This window comes from Rhinolophus ferrumequinum, chromosome 8, assembly GCF_004115265.2.
Source record: "Rhinolophus ferrumequinum isolate MPI-CBG mRhiFer1 chromosome 8, mRhiFer1_v1.p, whole genome shotgun sequence".
NCBI classification, from domain to species: Eukaryota; Metazoa; Chordata; class Mammalia; order Chiroptera; family Rhinolophidae; genus Rhinolophus; species Rhinolophus ferrumequinum.
The window spans coordinates 82,670,745-82,692,343 of NC_046291.1; the positions used below are offsets into that span (position 1 = coordinate 82,670,745).

General features: G+C 34.5%; 1 protein-coding gene across 15 annotated transcripts in view; it reads right to left on the minus strand.

The window, feature by feature from the left end:
• The window catches only part of R3HDM1 (R3H domain containing 1), a 169,811-nt gene that overhangs the window by 25,577 nt on the left and 122,635 nt on the right, over positions 1-21,599 (minus strand). For all 15 annotated transcript variants that reach the window (XM_033112141.1, XM_033112151.1, XM_033112147.1 and 12 more), the window contains 2 exons: positions 16,021-16,175; positions 13,434-13,585 (listed from right to left, as the gene is read on the minus strand). In XM_033112141.1, coding sequence (XP_032968032.1) covers positions 13,434-13,585; positions 16,021-16,175 — 307 coding nt within the window. The remainder of the gene's footprint in view (positions 1-13,433; positions 13,586-16,020; positions 16,176-21,599) is intronic.

Genomic DNA, 21,599 nt, shown 5'->3' on the forward strand with positions numbered 1-21,599 from the left:
AGACTTTAAAATAAAGAAAATGTTTGAGAGATAAAGAAAGCATTTCATAATGAAAAAGGGTCAATAAACCAGGAAAATAAAAGTAATAAACATATCAGTCACCAATAAAGAAGCACCAAAATACATGAAGCAAACACTGACAGAAAACGGAGAGAAATAGACAATTCAGTGGTAATAGCTGGATACTTCAATAATGGACAGAACAACAATACAGAAGGTCAACAAGGAAATAGAAGACTTGGACAATACCAGAAGCCAACTAGACCAAACTCACATCTACAGAACAGTCCATTCAGCAACAACAAAATACACAATCTTTTCAAGTGCACACAGAACATTTTGCAGGACAGAGCAGAGTTTAGTATATACTAGGCCATAAAACAAACCTCAACAAATTTAAAAGGATAGAAATAATACATAGTATGTTCTCCAACCACAATGGAATGAAATTAGAAATCAATAGCAGGAAAAAAATTTGAGACAAACACAAATAAGTGGAAATTAAATAACACAATCCTAAATAACCAATGGTTCAAAAAAAGAAATAAAAAGGGAATCCAAAAAATACACTGAGATGATGAATGAAAATGAACATACAACTAACCAAAACTTACGGGATGAAGCTAAAGTAGTGCTTAGAAGGAAACTTACAGCTGTAAATGCCTATATTAAGAAAGAATGAAGATCTTAAATTAATACCTACACTTCCATCTTAAGACATTGGGGGCAGGGGAAGAAAACCAAGCCTAAAAAGCAAGTGGAAGGAAGTAAATAATAAAGATCATAATGGAAATAAACAAAATAGAGAACATAAAAAGATAAAAAACAATTAAAACCAAAAGGTGGTTCACTGAAAAGATCAACAAAATTGACAAACTATTTGTTAAATTGACCAACAAAAGAGAAAATTCAAATTACTAGAATCAGAAATGTAGAGGGGAGATTACCACTGACTCTACAGAAATACAAAGAATAATAATAAGGGAACACTGAAAAAGTGTGTATCAACAAATTAGATCAAATTCCTAGAAATAAACAAGCTACCAAAATGGACTCTAGGAGAAATAGATAATCTGAATAGACCTATAACAAATGAAGAGTCTAATGTAGTAATCAAAAAACAACTTACACACACACACACACCCCTGGCACAGAAGGTTTCATCACTGAATTTTATGAAACATTTTAAGAAAAATTAACAACCATTCTTTATAAACTCTTCCAAAGGATAAAAGAGAACACTTCCCAACTCATTCTATGAGGCCAGTATTACACTAATACTAAAACCAGATGAAAGCATCACAAGACAACAACAGACCAATATTTCCTTTGTATACAGATACAAAAATCCTTAACAAAATATTAGCAAACAGAATCCAGCAATATATAAAGAATTATACACCAAGACCAAGTAGGATTTACCCCAAGAATACCAGGGTCATTTAATATCTGAAAATCAATTACTGTAATACATCATATCAATAGAACAAAAAACAAAAATCACGTGACCATCTCAAAAGGTGCAGAAAATATACTTAAAATCTAACATTCGTCCATGACAAAAATAATGAACTAGACAGAAATTTCTTCAATCTGATAACAAAGTATCTATGAAAAATCCACAGCTAACATAATACTTAAGGTGAAAGACTAGACGCTCTCTCCCTAAAAATCATGAACAAAGCAAGAATGTCCCCTCACTACTTTTATTGAACAATGTACTGAGGTTCTAGCCAGAGCAATTAGGCAAAAAAAAAGAAATAAATGTATCCAGATTGAAAATGAAGTAAAACCATCTCTTCACAGATGACATGATCGTTCATATGGAAAAACCCAAGAAATTCACTAAAAAGGTATTATAACTGGTAAATGAGTTCAACAAGGTTATGGTAGACAAAGTCAATATATAAAAATAAATTGCATTTCTATACACTTGCAATAAAGAGTCAAAATGAAATTAAAACAATTCCATTTATAGTGTCATCAAAAAGAAAATACTCAGGAATAAATTTAATAAAAAGTGTGAAATTATTACTTTGAAAACTACAGAAACATTGTTGAAAGAAATTAATGATCTAAATAACTGGAAAACACCCCATGTTCTTGGAATGGAAGACCTAACAGTTAAGATGCCAATATTCCAAATTAATCTACAGATTCAAAGCAATCCCCATCAGAATCCCAGATGACTTCACTGTAGAAATTGACAAGCTGACTGTAAAATTCATGTGTAATTGCAAGGGACCCAGAAGAGCCAACACAATGTTGATAAAGAACAATGTTGGGAGAACTCGCACATCCCAATTTCAAAACTTCGTAGGTACAGTGTGGCACTGGCACAGGAGAGACATATAACTTAACAGAAAAGAGAATCCAGGAATAAACCCAGACATCTATGATCATCTCATTTTTAGTAAGGGTGACATTCAATGGGAAAGAATAGTCTTTTCAACAAATGGTATTGGGACAAATAGCCATGTGCAAGAGAATGAAGTTGAATGCTTGTCTCATACCATAAAAAAAAAATTAACTAAAAATGTGCAAAAAATCTAAATGTCAGCTAAAACTATAAAATTTTTATTAACAGTCAAAAGGTGGAAACAATCCAAATGTTCATTAACTTACAGATGGATAACCACAATATTGTATTCGTACAATGGAATATTATTTAGCTACCATAAAAAGTAACGAACTACTGATATACGCTATTACATGGATGAAACTTAAAAACCAACCAATCTTAAGACTACAGGTTATTTCAATCATATGAAATGTCTATAACAGGGAAATCTATACAGACAGAAAGTCAGACTAATGGCAGGGAGATGGTGGTGCTGGTGGTGGAAGGGTCAGGGTATTAGCTAAAGAGTATTAGAGTTTCTTTCCTTTTTCCCCTCATCTATATATTCATACTAAAAAATTTAATTTTGGTAAGATGTACATAACATGCAATTTGCCATCTTAACCATTTTTATGTGTACAGTTCAGTGCTATTAAGTGCATTCACATTGTTGTACAATAATCACCACCATCTACCTCCAGAACTCTTTTCAGCTTGCAAAACTGAAGTTGTACCCATTAAATAGCATTTCTCCATTCTTCCGTTCCTCACTCCCTGGCAATCACTATCCTACCTTCTGTTTCTATGAATTTGACTACTTTAGGCATCTCACATAAGTAGAATCATACACTATTTGTCCTTTTGTGACTGACTTATTTCACAAGGCGTAATGTCTTCAAGATTCATCCATGTTGTAGCATGTGTCAAAATTTTATTCCTTTTTAAAGCCAAATAACATTCAATTACATGTGTACCTTACATTTTCTTTATCCATTTATCTGTCGATGGGAACTTGGTTTGCTTTCACCTCAGGTTTCTTTTAAGGCGACAAAAATGTTCTAAAATTGATTGGTGATATACCAAAAACTATTAAATTGTACAATTTAACTGGGTAAATTGTATGGTATGTGAATTTTGTAAACGCTGTTTACAAAAAACGCTGTTTACAAACAAGATAAATAAGGAAATGGCAGAGGGGAAAAAATGGTGCGTACAGAAAAGGTATTCACAAAGAAGTCTTATTATATGAAGTTGCCCACAAAAAGGTGATGATTTAGGAAAAGCAATAGTATGGGAAACTACATAAAAATGTTATTGTCATCATGCCTCTCTTTTCTTTATGATTTTGAAAATATCATGATTGTTATTTTAAATTATTATTATTTTTGATGGGAGAGTATGACTGTGTATTCTTCTCAAGCAATAATTAATTCATTTGAAAAGCAAGCCCCACATCTGCTACACCTTTTAGTGACTACTAAAGTTGATGATGTTGAAAATTTATGAATAATTGGCAAGGTATGCTAGGAAGTCATTTGGTTTTCTGCTTTTTTAAAACATCTGATGTCATATTGCCAATGACAGTTAAACAACTTCTTGAACTTAATAACACTGCTTGGTAGATAAGTGCTATGTTCTCTAAAGATGCTTTATTTAAGTAATCAATATTATCCATTCAGGAACTGTAGTAGTCTGAGTATCACACATTTAATTCTTCTGTTTTAGAGAGAGTGAAGCATTTAACATAGAACAAACACTTTGAAACTCATTGGTCCCAATGATTTACCATCTGTGACAAATGAGCAAATTTTACTATAATTTAAACCAAATTTAATCAGCCTAGCAGAAAAATAAAAAAAAGGAGATTGGAAGCTTAAATTATTCAAAGGTTACTCCATATTTCTTTTTATAATTAAAATTTATTGAGGTGACAATGATTATTAAAATTCCATAGGTTTTAAGTGTATAATTCCGTAATACATCATCTATATATAAAGACGATGTGGTATATATACACAATGGAGTACTTCTCTCATAAAAGATGAAATAGTGTCATTTGCAACAACAATGATGGTTCTTGAGATTATTATGCTAAGCGAAATAAGTCAGACAGAAAAAGTCAAAAACCGTATGACTTCACTGATATGTAGGATATAAAACTGAAAGCAACAAAGGAACAAGACAAACAAATGAAGAAACAAAAACTCCATGTTTCGTTTGGATCATTTTTGTTGAATTTTCCTGTTAATAACAGCAGTTATTAATAGTTATTAATAACAGTTATAACTTGCTTTGCACCAATTTTGATTTGGGGGTGGATTACATTTGCGGTAAACTTTTAGAGGTAGACTTACAGAAAAAAGTATAGCAGTTTTGAATTTTGTTAAATAGCATCAGACTGATTTATAGAAAATGGGCTTCATATGTCTGAGCAACCACCGATGTTTGTCTCTATGCACAGTACTATTAACTAAGTGTCTTACCCTCCTTTGTTTGTTGTTAATGTTGCCTTAATTCTCATTTTTTAGAATGCTGGTGAGAGTGAATGTTTTCTCATGTCACCATTCATTACTAGTTTTCACCGAGTAAACTATTTATCTCTGTGAACTGTTTATTTGTAGAATCTCTGTAATTAGTCTAGAACAATACAAAAGTGACAAAAAAATTTCATATAAGCTTTTATCAGATATATTTGCCACATTTCCCTATACCTCGATGCTTTCCTTTTGAAATATAATTGTACTGGATCTTAGAATTAAAAACAAAACAAAACTTTAAAACATTAATCTACTCTTTGATAATGCACTTCCCATCTTGAATCCTAAATCAGTGAGAAAAGCAAAGCAATCAGAAGAGAATTTTCATAAATTCCTCACCACACCTATTCACCTAATATCTGTGCCCGTGTACTCTGCTCTTCCTCTATTTACCATCACAAATCCTCTGCACTCTTTACAGCTAACCCACTTCCATTTGAGTGTGGCTTTCACCCTCCTTGGGGACCTTACGACTCTCCCTTCTCTCCTGTACTAGCAAATCTCTTTCTACTGTTTTCCTCTTCAGGATACAAACACTTGTTTTTTTTTAGTTAAGAAAAGGACGTTCTCTCTAAAATTTAACAGTGATTACCTCTGGGTGGTAAGAATGTTGTTGATTTGCATTTTTTTCACATTTTGAAACTTTTCATATTGTCAAATTTTCTACAATGACTATATCATATGTATAATCAGAAAGACCCAATTGAGTTAAATAGAGAAAGACTTTTAATAGACAAAATACAGATGTAGGAGAAATATTTTGGATTTTATTCAACAGAAACTCATTGAGAGAGACTGAGGAAGAGCCTCAAATATCTTTACTTAGGTATAAAATGGGACCTTTTTGCATGAAATATCACTTCCCTCCACCCCATTCTTTAAAGGTACCTGTTAAATATTATTATTTCAGTCTAAAATATTACTAGTACCGCTCATTTTTATTGAGTTCACAAAAAATGAAATAGCTATAACATTCTCTTCCTTTCCCACTTAACATTTTTGTTAGTAAAACTTCACTTACTAATTAATTTTGCTGATAAATACAGGCCTACAAAAATAGTAAAAAGCTGTTACATCCAATGAACATAAAATGAATGTTCTAAGAGGCAATGTTTCAGCACTAACCGTAACTTTCTAACTATATTTTATTTCTCTAGGCTAGCTGTTAACATCATCAACTGTACATATTTTTCTTTATGTAAATAGCTCTGAAGAGATAATGTAATATTGATTTCATCTCTCACCTTAATGTTTTTGTAAAAATGTAGATTTCAAATTCAGTGAGGTAAATAAAATGTATTTTCTTAAATCCAAACAGGGAGTGTTATTGAAGAAGTACTGATTTGGCATACCAGAAAAGAACAAAGATATAGATTCTGGTTACATAGAACACATAAGTATATCAGAAAAAAAAAAGGCACAGTGAAGAAATTCACATCTTACTATATTTAGTCTATTTGGGAATAACACCCAAAATAAAAACTATTTGCTGTTTTAAGGACAAACTAATGACATTCTATAGTTTCTACCAGCTTTCTTAGTTGCTTTTCAGGGAAGTGTCTAGCCATTACAATAATCTGGAACACAGCTCAGAACCAGGTAAGCACTAAAGGTACGTGAACTGTTAAAATATGTCACAAATTCCTCAAATATATCACAACCTTTTTTCTTGGTAGAGTTCTCTAGGATCTGACTCAGTCTTTTTTTTAACAACTCAATTCTGGAAACTCCATCGCAGATTTAAAGCAGCTACAATGACAATAACTGAGAGCAAGGAAAGAGATTATAAGTTTAGAAAGTACAGTCAATCCTCAAACTACGATAGTTCAACTTACTGTTTTTTGATGGTGCGAAAGAGATAAGCATTCAGTAGAAACCTTACTTTGAATTTCCAATTTTGATCTTTCCCAGGGCTAACAATATGCTGTCTGATACACTCTTATGATGCTGGGCTGCGGCAGCTGACCATAGCTCCCAGTCAGGCATGCGCTTACGAGGCTAAACAAACGATACTCTATGGTGTATTCATTGTGTTAGATGATTCTGCCCAACAGTAGGCTAATGTAAGTGTTCTGAGCATGCTTAAGGGAGGCTGGGCTAAACTATGATATTTGATAGGTTAGGTGTATTAAATGCATTTTGACTTACGATATCTTCAATTTAGGATGCGTTTATCTGGATGGGATGTAACCCCCATTATAAGTCAAGGAGCATCTGTAAATAAAAATATCCCCAACATGCTTCAAAATACTGTGGAGGCATAATATAATCACTGATGCTCAAGACTGTGGCTCTGAATCACCAATAAGTTGTTTCCCTATTTTCAGGGTACTCCACTTCAGAACATAGGCAAGTATATATTTTGGAATACATACTTTCCATACACAAAGTCCTAGACATGTAATCCTTCATACCAATTCTGTGAGGTATTATTCTTATTTTGTAAATGAGAAAACCAAGGTGCAAAGACTAATTTGCCTAAAGTCACAAAGGCTTGAAGTCAGGTTTTGATTCCAAAGCCCATGTTCTTTCTAACCACATCATGCCATCTGACAACTAACGCCTAATGGCACAATATTCAGTTATCTAAAAAAGTAGCTAATTTAGACCATCTCGTGATCTGATATAAGATCAGTGAGACTGCATGATGAAGAGCCTCAAGGAATATGGCATACATTTGGACTTAACGAATAAATGGCAAAGTGACCAATCAAGCATGTAGTTTTAAGTAGAGTGAGGTTAAAATAAACAAACAAATGAAAGGTGACAGAAAAAAAAATCTATTATCAGTTGTAATATTAAATTTGAATGGACTAAATTCTCTCACCATATACAAGTACCATAACTGTATACATAAATATATATAACCACATAAAAAACAAAACCAAGTTGTACACTGATTTACAGGTAAAATTATTTATAAACTCCATTTCATATGTCTGTGCCAATCAATCTCGCTCATGTTTCCACACCCATATTTATGTTACTATGTGATTAGGTGCAAAAAGAAAAGTGAGAAAAGATACAAACCAGGATAGAAACATGGGTTACCCAATTTGTGGGAAATGATCCAAGTGGAAGGGATGGGGAGAGAGAAGGAGGTTAGAACAACAAAAACTGACTATGACACAATCTCATTTATGTAAAATTATGTTTGTGAAAAAATTAAAACAAAAACAAAAAGACAACAAAACAAAAAAACAACCCCACAACAGAATGTTTTAGACTAATATTTACCCATCTGATATTCACAATGTATTAATAAGGAAAAATTTTACTAGAACCTACCAACCAGTTCCAATATACGTGCATGTATATGTGTATATGTTTGTACAAGTAGGAGGCTAATACAACAGAATGCACACCAGCTTGTGAGCACTGGTGACATAAAGGTGGGGGCAGAATGGGACATGATGATTAGCTTTCCTTTTACACTTTGTTGTACTAATTGTTTCACATGCGTCAACAGGCATATTTTATTTTGTAATAAAAAAGTCTAATGAAAAGTTTAAAAAGGACATAGAGGTTACAGAAACAAAATAATAATATTAAGGCCAATAATATAGCACATAAATGAGAATTCATTACATATATGTACAAACACCTATGTGCAAGCTGGCCTATGTCATTAAAGAAGTGTGTTCAGAACAGCCAGTCCTCATAACCCATCAGCCTGAGGGTCAATCCCTCCTACAGATATGTAAACAGCAACCAAAGTTCAACTAGAACAGAAGGGCATACACAACCCACACAAGGGACACACCTGGAGTACCTGGCTGAGGTCACCAGAAAGACTGTCACTGAATCCCACAGGACACCTACTACACAAAGCCACCCTACTAAGACCGGGAGAGATAGCAACCCTACCTAATACATAGAACCACACATAGGGAGGCAGCCAAAATGAGGAGACAAAGAAACATGTCCGAAATAAAAGAACAGAACAAAGTTCCGGAAAAAGAACTAAATAAAATGGAGACAAGCAATCTACCAGACACAGAGTTCCAAACACTGGTTATAAGAATGCTCGGTGATCTCAGTGAGAACCTCAACAAAGATGCAGGTAAAAAACAAAAATGGAGATAGAAAACATAAAAAACAATCAGTCAGAAACAAAGATTACAATAACTGAAATGAAGGAAACATTAGAGGAAACCAACAACAGATTAGATTAAACTGAGGACTGAATTAGCGACTTAGAAGATCAAGTTGCAGATAACACCCAATCAGAACAACAAAAAGAAAAAAGAATCCAAAAAAACTGAGGACAGTTTAAGGGGCCTCTGGGACAACATCAAGCGTACCAACATTAGCATCAGAGACATACCAGAAGAGAGAGAGCAAGTAATTGAAAACCTATTTGAAGAAATAATCACAGAAAACTTTCCTAACCTGGCTAAGGAAATAGGCATACAAGCCCAGGAAGCACAGACAAGAAGGACCCAAAGAGACCCACACCAAGATACATCATAATTAAATGCTAAAGGTTAAAAACAAAGAAAGAATTTTAGAGGCAGCAAGAGACAAGCAGTTAAGTTACCTACAACGGAGCTCCCATAAGACTATCAGCTGACTTCTCAATAGAAACTTTCCAGGCCAGGAAAAATTGGCAGGAAATATTCAAAGCAATGAAAAGCAAGGTCCTACAACCAAGATTACTCTACCCAACAAGGCTATCATTTAGAACCAAAGGACAGATAAAGAGCTTCCCAGAGAAGAAAAAGCTAAAGGTGTTCATCACCACCAAAACAGAATTCCAAGGAATCTTAGAAGAACTTCTTTAAGACAAAAAAACCAAACAAACAAAAAACCCAAAAATATGAATAAAATGGCAATAACTACATATCTATCAACAATTACTTACAATGTAAATGGATTAAATGTTTCAATCAAAAGACAGGGTGGTTGAAGGAATAAGAAAACAAGATCCTTACACATGCTGCCTACAAGAGACTCACTTCAGATTGAAAGACACACACAGACTGAAAGGGATGGAAAAATGATATTTCATGAAAATGGAAATGAAAACAACAAAAAAAGCTGAGGTACCAATACGTATACCAGACAAAATATACTTTAAAACAAAGGCTATAACAAGAGACAAAGGACCCAGTAATCCCACTTCTGTGCATTTATCCAAAGAAACCCAAAATGCTACTTCAAAGGGACATGCGCATATCTATATTCATTGCAGCATTGTTTACAGTAGCCAAGATGTGGACGCAGCCTAGGTGTCCATTGACGGACCAATGGATAAAGAGGAGAGGGAACATATGTACAATGGAATATTGCTTGGCCACGTAAGACTGGGTTTTTGGCATCTTTGGTGGCATAGACGGACCTAGAGGGTACTGTGCTGAGTGATGTCAGACAAAGACAGATACAATGTAATTGTGCTTATATGTGGAATTTAAAGAACAAAACAAACAAAACAGAAACAAACTCATAGATACAGAGAACATTTTGATGGTACCAGATGGGTGGGGGTTTGGGGGTTGAGTGAAATAGGGGAATGGATTAAGAAGTACAAACTGGTTGTTACAAGTAGTCATTGGGATGTAGGGTATAGAATAAGGAATATAGTCAATAATACTGTAACGACTATGTATGGTGTCAGATGGTTAACTAGATTTATTGGGGTGATAGATGGAAGGGGGGGTTGGAGACGGTAAAAAAAGTGAATGCATTAAGAAGTACAAATTGGTAGTTATAAAGTAGTCACAGGGATGTAAAGTAAAGCATAGGGAATATAGTCAATAACATGGTAATAACCATGTATAGTGCTAGGTGGGTAATAGACTAGTCAGAGGGATCACTTCAGATTATATAAATGTCTAAACCCTCTGCTGTACACCTGAAATTAATATACAATAACACTGAATGTCAACTGTAATTAAAAAGAAAAAAAGTGGGGAAAAAGTGAAGGGGAATAAGAAGTTCAAGTTTTCAGGTATAAAACAAATAAGTCATGGGGATGTAATATACAGCATAGGGAATATAATCAATAATATTGTGATAGCATGGTACAGTGTCAGGTGGTTGCTGGATTTATCATGGTGATCACGTCTTTAGGTATATAAATGTTGAATAACTATGGTGTACATCTGAAACTAATATAATATTGTATGTTAGCTATATTTTAATAAAATTCTTAAAAACAAACAAACAAAAAGAACTGTGTTTATTCAGTACAGATTTACCAAGCTTCTACTCTGGGCCAGGCCTGTTGTAGGTATTTGAGTATTCAGACAACCCTCTGCTCTGCATGTAAATATTCTGGAACATGTAAGATAAAATATAATGTATACAAGCTCGCAAATCTAGCTTTATGAAGGAATAGTCTGTATATATTAGCCCTCAGATGGTAATTCAATGATCTGATTAATAATAAATGCCAACAGTTGATCTTTAAGTTGGAAATCTGAAATATTATGGCAATTTGTTTATATTAAATACTGCTCAGAATAAAATTTTCTGTAAAGAATGCTGTTATAGTTTCAAAAAGGTCATTAGTTAATAAATGTTTTTCACCCAAAAGGGTCGTTAATTAATTCTGTATGTGACTTGAATTCCTACCAAATAACTAGTCTAAAAGATGACAGGATACACATTCCTGCTGTTTATGCAACACATTCTATTTCTCACATTGGTAATCTATGGGAGGAAGAAATCAATGCTAGTTTGTTATATGGCAACCATCACCACTGTCAATTTACAGCTAGCTTGTCTCAAATTTATCTGCCTCATCAAGGTCACAGTTCTAAACTGAGAGTAATTTTAAAGACTTCCTTAAGATTCCAGTTGGAAGCTGTTGGGGAATCTCACTTTTAACTGCTGTGTTTCAAGCTATTCCTTAGGCCAAGGCTAGGTCTCTAAATTTTTATTTTCCTTGCAAAAGCAGGCCCAGGGACTAAAAGTTTGTATGAGTTATTCCAAAGTATAGCCATCACCACCTCCTTGACAGCTTTTGGATTCTGCCATCATGCTTAAAATAAGGCTGAAAGTAGAGGGGGATCCAGAATTGTGCTCTCTCACCTCCATACTCACTCTCAGGGCTAGCTCCCTCAGAAGTCGAGGAGACAAGATCTTTCTTGTTTCAAGGGATTGATAAAAATAACAAACACGGTTAAGTTTTAAAGTCTAAGATCCTGTGTAACAGGATCTTACAGGTTTGATCTCCTTCCTTCTTGAAAGCCCTCCTACCCAGCATGCAGGCCTATAGAAATAACTTATAAAAACAGGTGTCTGTTGGTCTTAAATGAGTCACTGTATTAAGTCATACCTATGTCTCTCAGCCTCTGCCCTACAAAGGAATGATTACTTTGATAATTTTCTCTCAAATAAATGAAAGGTTACACTTTGGCTTAAAAAGCAGATAATTCAGCACCTTTCACAATATCCACTTAACCTGTTTTAGCACAGAATTCTGCCTCTGATTGACAACTCAGAATCTGAATTGATATTATAGATCCCCAAACTTAACATAAATTCGAAAAAGAGGCTCAGACTAAAAAGTATAGAACTTAAACTCTCACAACGAATGGGAAATTTAACACAGTATACATTTCTATTTTCATGGTGTAGCAGCTTTATTTCAAAAGAGCTGGGGCTCGTTACAACACAAAACTCCAAAGCTACGGTGAGACTCACAACCAACTGGCTATTTAAAAAGCCTAGGCTTCCTTGATCTGTGGCAGCCACAGAGTCACATGAGTTCCTCTGGTGTATGCGTATGTGTTTCTGACAATAAATAAAATGAGAGCCAGGGCTCCATTTCCTAGCAGATTCAATGAAGCAAGTATGTCAATCTCCTCTTCAACCCTAAATACCAACTGCAACCATAACTGGGTGACAACCTCTTATCAGCCATTATAACTAAGGATCCCTTCTTAAAAAGAGCAGCAAGGCCCTTCTGGCAACCTTACAAGGATATCATGAGAATAAATGAAGGACTGTAATACGTACATTCTGAATAACAAACTAAAGACACCCAATTCAAAGGAAGATTAGTATTTTTAACACATTAGGTTTATCAGAGAAGCTTCTGCTTTTTCAAACTGAATTAGCTAATGGAATACTTCATGACTTGCTTTAAAACAGTTATTATCATTTACTTTTCTTATTTACGTCTCTCCTCTTACTGATGAAAAATGAGCTCCCCAGAGCCTGAAAAAGTTCAGCAAGGTATTTTGCTCCTGAGGTTAAATAAAGGAAATACATTCTCCCCAAACTCCCACAGAAATCTTAAATATTAACAAACGCTTAAATCTCCAAGATCTATGGCCAACTATTTTGTTCCACGTGGGTAAGTGAAAGGAGACTGGCCTAATTTGAAGAGAAAATTTGACTCTTCTTTAGTTTACATATGGAATATTTAGCTTATACTGATTTTGTTAAAAGAAATATTAAAAAAATAGATAGCACCATAGTTTTTCTATTCTACATTAGAGAATGAGCTTAGGTAATGCCCCATAGGCAAATTTAAAATTAGCAACAGACCATAATCCTGATAAACACTGAGAAGCTATAGGATTAGGTTTCTTAATCATACTCACCTTAGACTATTTTGTTGGCCGGGTGGAATGACACTATAGTAAACTGGCATTCCTGTGGTGGGCATAGATCCTTGATTAGATTGATTAGGGAAAATAACAGGCTGTTGATAAGTCTGATGGGTAATTCCTTGAGAACCTTGAGGCAGTGAAACCTAAAATTTGAAAGACAATTTAGAGGGGGAAAAAGTGCTTGAAAACCTTGCAAATGTCAATGTCTCCAGCCTTCATAAACTTTCCAAGTATGAACAGTTAGGAATAACCTAAAAGTGCCCAAAGCCTGTCCTGATAAGGTGGCCACGGCACTACCACTTTATTTCTATGTTCTTTACAGCCAGCTACTGTTTTTGGCTAGCATTTATCAATTGTACACTAGGGTAGATGCGTTACATTATAAGAAAAAAGATTCTTATGTCCCTAAGTAAAAGCTATTTTAAAAAAGAAACTGTTTCCAAATAAGGATGACCACATGACATGCTAAGTAAAACTCAGGCAGAGTACCACTGAGACACTGGATTGGAAAGAGTGTGAGCTTTGCAGCATAAGGTATTTGGATGTGAGATCAGCTTCATCACTTCACTATCTATGTGTCATCGGACAAATGACAACTATTGTGAGGTCCCACAGTTCCTTATCTGAAAAAAATGGGATGCCAACTCCACTGCAGGGCAGGTATGATCTCTATTATAATTTCCATTTACAGGTTCTAGCACAGTAGGCATTCGGTGAACAGTGGATCTTTCAATTCTTTGTTTTCTGTATTATCTACATAGAGACCACATGAACAAAATGGATTCTGTAATTCTGTATTTTGGTGCTCTGGTTTCTAAAATAGAAATGACATAGGCATAATGGGTTCTTCATGTACAAATGTGCCACAACATTACCGTTGGACTAGAGTGACTTTGGTAAATAAAGCCAATATAAAAGTTTCTGATGATGATGATGATTTAGTAACAGTAGTCTCAATGGTAGTATTAGTAATAGTGATGACAGTGAAAGTTAATATTACCGAGTACTTACTATCATGTTTAGGTTCTGTTCTAAACACGTTAGGTGTATTATTATATCAAGTCTTCCTAACAACTCTAAGAAGATACTTTTATCATCCTTGTTGTATAGATGGGGAAATAACTGAGGTTAAGAACTGGCCCAAGGTTGTACAGCTAGGAAGTAGGGAAGTCAGGATATGAACCTAATGGGCCCTATGCCCCAGAATCTCACTTCTTTACTACTTCACTTTTCTCTATACCTGGGCTCTGTGATTTCTAGGTTAATGATTAACTTCTCATTCTTATCTATACAACATGTTTCTGAAATGTAACTAGTCTTTCCAAAATACACAGTAATCTATTACTTTCAATTTGGCTCAATTGTTGCAAAGAAAGTTACTGGTTTGAGTATGCAACTCAATACATTTCAGTTTACCTACTGAGGCAGTATGACATCCTGAGATTATTTCTGGTTTTATCTAGTTTCATGGTATATCTTTTCTTTTTGTCCCGTTGCTTTCTGTAATGAAGAGGCTTCAAAACTAGACATACGCTTAGTGCTCAACAGTCCTTGATAATTCCACATTCTTACATTTTAATTTTTTGGAATTAAACGGAATATGCTAGCACCTTTGCTCATCTACTTCTCCATTCGCAGAATGTTTTCTTAAGCAATTTATGCAAGTAATTTTCTTTTAAGAGCTAGTTAAAGGTTTATAGCTTCCCAGAAAACTTCTGTACTAAGTCTCTAATCTGTTCATGGCTGCATTTCATGATTCCTTCAGTTACCGGTCTGAATACTATAACCAATTTGTTTACATATGTTTAGATGAAATACATGTACATTCATCTTCCCAATTAGATGGTTTTTACCTTGTTGAGATGAATGAAAATGGCCTTTGGATTTCTTAACATTACACTCAATTATGGAAAACTACAAGACTAATAAAATAAACCTACTTGCAAGTTATTCCAAAAAGATGAAGGAAAGTAAAACAAATTTCTGAAAACGTGCCATATTATTCTAAAAAAAAAAAAATCTGACTTATTTATGGAACAATAGGTATTTCTACTTTGTAAGTATAAATTAAAATCCATGCCATTTTTAATATATGATATGTCATTCTTTTTGGGGAATTAAGGTGGGAAAAGAATCAGTTTCAGCATGGGAAACTGCACAATCTTCTCTATACTATAGACAAGGATTTATAGTCTGTACTCTAGCTCACTGTTTCAAATACCTCCCTCCATCTCTATTTTCCTTCCTATTGCACACTCCTCAAGAGACTTTCTAAGGAGCTGACTTACAGAATAGGCACTTGTTTACATACTTATATAGCTGGAAACAGACAATGGCAGACAAAATTTACCTACCAATATCAATGTAGTTCAGTTACTTTTCCTAAAAAATTAATGAACTGAATGAAAAAGCAATAAAATAAGGATAAACAAAGCTGCTACGACTAACAAAATTCTTAAGACTATAAGTTATATATCATACAGCATTGTCCCTATATTAAACAGAGAAGAGAGAAAATGCACTGTGGCATCTTTATTCAAAATCACTTCTACCCAAAGTAGATGAGAGTGACACGTACCTGATATGATGGCACTGAAGGATAGGGGATGACGACTCCTTGAATCTGACTTCCAATGCCGTTGGGTTGGCCACCAATGAGGTTCTGACTCGGGGGCTGCTGAACTCCAACTATTCCTTGGTAGTTTTGTTGCTGGTTGGGCATAACTTGATAACCTGTAATGGCACAATGAGTTAAACTGTGCTTTGAATTTATTTCATCTAATAGGATGTTTCTGTATTTTAAGCAAGTACTTTTGTGTTCTAAAATGACAGAATTTTGTTTAAACAGCAAATCTCAAAATGTCCCTCTGATGAGAGCTAACATTTAAAAGGTGTACTATGTAGGCAACCCAAGTCAGCTACATTTTTTTCTCCCACATAACACATTCAAATAAGATTTGTGTACAAAGACTTCCTTTGCAGGTGAGCAAATTTATCAGGTCACAGATAGAGAATTACTATTCACTATGTATTACAATCTATTATGACAACTAGTTTCTGGAGACCAGGACTGGCTACAAAATTTGTGGGGCCGAGTGCAAAAGGAAAATGTACGGCCCCTTGTTAAAAAATTATTGAGAATTTAGAGTTGGGAATATTACACCAAGCATGGGACCCTGTGAAACTGCAGAGGCTGCATGGCCATAAAACTGGCACTTCTTGGAGGTCAAAAAAAGGGGGAAGGGGGAACTACTTTTATAGAATGGTCTTTATGTTTAAAAAAAGATAAATAACACTAAGATATAAATCCTCACATTAGGGGTGTGTCAAAGGTACAAGGAAAATGGCATTATTTAGTAAACTTTTTAAGATTATTTCCTCATTGTATTAAGGTAATTAGAGAAATAGATACTTAAACACATTAAGTAATCTGCCAGAAATCAGATCAAACATCTAAGTGACAACTCTTCCCTAAGCTGAAGACCTTGTTAGTAATTTAAGTAGTCTGTTAAGAATGTAGATTCACTTTTAACAAGTGAATTTATCAGTTATTTAAATAAAGAATCCACAATAAGTTTTGAGTAGTGAATATGAAATTTCCTGATCCTAAGAGGATTCCTTCAGGTAAACCATTTAGTTAAAGACTTATATAAACTACTAGAAGCTACAACAAATCTTAAAAAAAAAAAAAAAAAAGAAAGAAAGAAAGAAACCAGATAAAAATAAACAACTAACCTTCTAGCTTCAGGATATTTAAAATGTTTCTACAAAGATGAACCAAACTATGGCATTTCCAGTGCAAATTTCCCAACTAAAGGACAGTGATTTCTCTGATAACATCATGAATGTAGTTTGCTATCTTTTAAGTTATCAGTTTTCACTTGCATCCTTTGCTAATCCCTAAAGCAACAGAAATGGCAGATTCCATCTCAGGTATTGAATGTATACAACAGCATCACTGTAGTTGCCTGGAAGCCTCCATGATTCTGCTCAATGACGACATAATTGAATAAAATCTAGCATGAACCTTCTCTGAAGACATAAATACAAAGAATATCTGATAACTAAGCAACAACCAAGTATAATGCAGTTCTAGTGAATACTTCAATAATGAAGTGTTTTGTAAAATGCTATTTGTATGGCAACCGTGCTTTATGACCACATTTCAAATGACTTCACACCAATCTAACTTTGTACAAAAAATGTATATTTTTGTCATTATCTGTAATAAAAGTGATTGATAATGTATGCTACTTCTTAGACCATTCTCCCTTTGAATTTCTTAAAATAAAAAACTTAAGTTTATCTAATGACAAGTATTTCAAATTCATACCCTAAATTCTGAGCACTATCAAAAAATATAGTTAACACATTTCCACCCTTAGGAAAATAAAGGGCAGGAGTGAAAAATGGTATGTGAATACAAGCTGTTTTCTTGTGTTGGAAATGCCACACACACACACACACACACACACACACACACACACACAATGCAACATTAGAATTTGTGCTCACTTCTTTATAGACTGGGAAAGTAACTTCTTACAATGGACTTATCAGAATTATAGTCCACTGAAATTAAAAAGAAAAATGGGGACATGTGGCAGAAATCTGTGTAACATAATCTGACTTAAAATACCATGACTTCAATAGTAACATGCCCCTAAAAAACTTCAAATGTTTTTTTGTATTTCTTTTGTAGTTTATTCACAATATATACAAAGTTACAGGTTGCTTTGAAAAAACAAAAACCCACAAAGAAACTTTGAAAAAGAATGGCAATTTATGTGCAAATGTGGTTCTCACTTTAAATTTACTAATTTTTAGAGATTCACGTTGGAGGCCTCCTGCCTAAAATTCTTATGAAAAGAAAGTCGGACACAGAAAGTTTTCAATAGCTATAGATTTCATGTCACAGTGGAGTAAGGTGGGGTCACTTGGACACTATACAATGGAATTTGCATCTGTGAATTCCCAATAGTATTTCAGATTTCTTAATGAAGCCAACTCTCCATTTATATCAATACCAACACACACACACACAATCTCCACATAAACATCATGCACATTTTGAAAATGCGACAACAAAACAAAATCTAAAACATTTGACTCTAGCACCTAGTCATTGGTTGCAAAGGGTAGTAAAAAGGCTGCTGTGAGGCCAGGATGTGCTGGTGAGTGACTTAAAGATGAATAAGCCACGGACACGATCTTTGAAATTAGGCATAAAGGCATTCTTAGCCACAATACCATATTAGAAAAGCAGAATAAATCGGGTCTTACGAAAACAAGAGAAATTAATCCTGACTGATACTCACAGCTAGTGATATCTGAACTTGGACTTAAAAGAAAAAGTCTGGAAAAAGTGAAAAATGAGTAATATATTTGAGGAATAAGGAATAGTCAAGAGTGGCTGGATATGGTATGTGGGGTGAAAAGCATTGAACTGGTGGAGAACGGATGATTTTACCAGTAGAAGAGCAATGAGAATTAGCCAAAACTTCTAGATTTTAAGACTGTGAAAATAGAAAAATGACTCATATTAGTACTTCGTTCAAAAGTAGCATAAATAAAGAGGGAACATGATCTTAAATAACAGTGGAGCTATTGGTAAGAATGCCAACCACTTTAAAAGAAAATTTTTTTGCTAAGAAGCTCTTGTACTAATCTCATAATTTTTGTTTATTGCTTTTTAATGTTTACTTTTCAATTACAGTTGAAATTCAATATTATTTCACAACAGTTTCAGGTGAACAGCATAGTGGTTAGATTTATACAATTTACAAAGTAATCCTCCTGATTAGTCTAGTACCCACCTGGCACTATACACAGTTATTACAATATTACTGATTATAGTCCCTATGCTGTACTTTACATCCCCGTGACTGTTTTGTAACTACCAATTGTACTTATTAATCCCTTCACCATTTTTGCCCAGCTCCCCAGGCCCCCTCCCATCGGCAACCATTAGTTTGTTCTCTGTATCTATGGTTCTGTTTGGATTTTTTTGTTCTTTAGATTCCACATACAAGTGAGATTATATTGTATTTGTATTTCACTGTCTGACTTATTTCACTTAGCATAATACCCTCCAGGTCCATCCATGTTGTCGCAAATGGCAAGATTTCATTCCTTTTTATGGCTGAATAATATTCCATTGCACATATGTACATCTTTATTCAATTGTCTATTGATGGTCACTCTGGGTGCTTCCTTATCATAGCTACTGTAAATAGTGCTGAAGTGCACATGGAGTGCACGTAACTTTTTGAATTAGTGTTTTGGATTTCTCTGGATAAATACCCAGAAGTGGAACTGCTGTATCATAAGGTAGTTCTACTTTGAATTTTTTGAGGAGCCTCCACACTGTTTTCTATAGTAGCTGCTGTACCAATTTGCAATCCCACCAACAGTGTCTGAGGGTTCCTTTTTCTCCACATCATCACCAACACTTGTTTGTTGATTTATTTTGATGACAGCCATTCTGACAGGTATGAGGTGATATCTCATTGAGATTTTAATTTGCTATTTCCTTGATGTTTAGTGACACTGAGCATCTTTTCATATGTCTACTGGCCATGTGTAGGTCCTCATTGGAGAAATGTCTATTCAGGTCCTCTGCCCATTTCTTTAATTGGATTCTTTGTTTTTTTTGGTGTTAAGTTGTATGAGCTCTTCATAAATTTTGGATGCTAACCCATTATCGGATGTATCTTTGGTGAGTATCTCTCCCATTCAGTAGGTCATCGTATCATTTTTGTGTACGGTTTCCTTTGTTGTACAAAAAGATTTTAGTTTGATATAGTCCCACTTGTTTTATTATTTCTTTTGTTTCCCTTGCCCAACGAGTTATATCAGAAAAAATATTATGAAGCAATGTCAGAAAGTTTACTGCCTATGTTTTCTTCTAAGAATTTTATGGTTTCAGATCTTACATTTAAGTCTTTAATCCATTTTGAGTACATTCTTGTACATGGTATCAGAAGGTAGTTCAGTTTCATTTTTTTTTTTTGGCATGTATCTGTCCAGTTTTCCCAACACCATTTATTGAAGAGACTGTCTTTACCCCACTGCATATTCTTGCTGCTTTTGTCATAGATAAAATGACAATATAAGCGTGGGTTTATTTTTGGGCTATCTATTCTGTTCCATTGATCTCAATATAAGCGTGGGTTTATTTTTGGGCTATCTATTCTGTTCCATTGATCTATGTGTCTGTTTTTATGCAAGTACCATGCTGTTTTGATTATTATAGTCTTGTAGTATAGTTTGATATCAGGTAGTGTAATACCTCTAATTTTGTTCTTTCTCAAGATTGTTGTGGCTATTTGGGGTCTTCTGCGGTCCCATATAAATTTCAGGGGTATCTGTTCTAGTTCTGTAAAAAATGCCATGGGAATTTTGATAGGGATTGCACTGAATCTATAGATTGCTTTGGGTAGTATGGATATTTTAAGGATGTTAATTCTTTCTATCCATGAGCAAGGTATATGTTTCTATTTATTTGTATCATTTTCAATTTCTTTCTTCAGTGTTTTATAGATTTCTAAGTACAGGTCTTTTACCTTCTTGGTTTAATTTATTCCTAGGTGTTTTTCTTTGTGTGCAATTGTAAAAGGGATTGTTTTCTTAATTTCTCTTTTGGTATATAAGAATGTAACAAATTCTGAATATTAATTTTGTATTCTGCTGCTTTACTGAATTCATTTATCAGTTCTAATAGCTTTTTGTAGTGGAATCTTTTTTATTTTTAAATTTTTTATTGGGGAATATTGGGGAACAGTGTGTTACTCCAGGGCCCATCATCTCCAAGTCTTTGTCCTTCATTCTAGTTGTAGAGGGCACAGCTCAGCTCAAAGTCCAGTCGCCGTTTTTCAATCTTAGTTGCAGGGGGCGCAGCCCACCTTCCCATGTGGAATTAAACTAGCAACCTTGTTGAGAGCTCGCGATCTAACCAACTGAGCCATCCGGCCAGCCCTCCGGAAGCTCAGAGGCAGCTCATTGTCTTCAATCTAGTTGTGGAGGGTGCAGCTCACTGACCCACGTGGGAATTGAACAGGCAACCCTGTTAAGAGCTTTTCTTTTGCCTGTCTGCTGTGGCTAGGACTTCCAATACTATTTTGAATAAAAGTGGTGAAAGTGGACATCCTTGTCTTG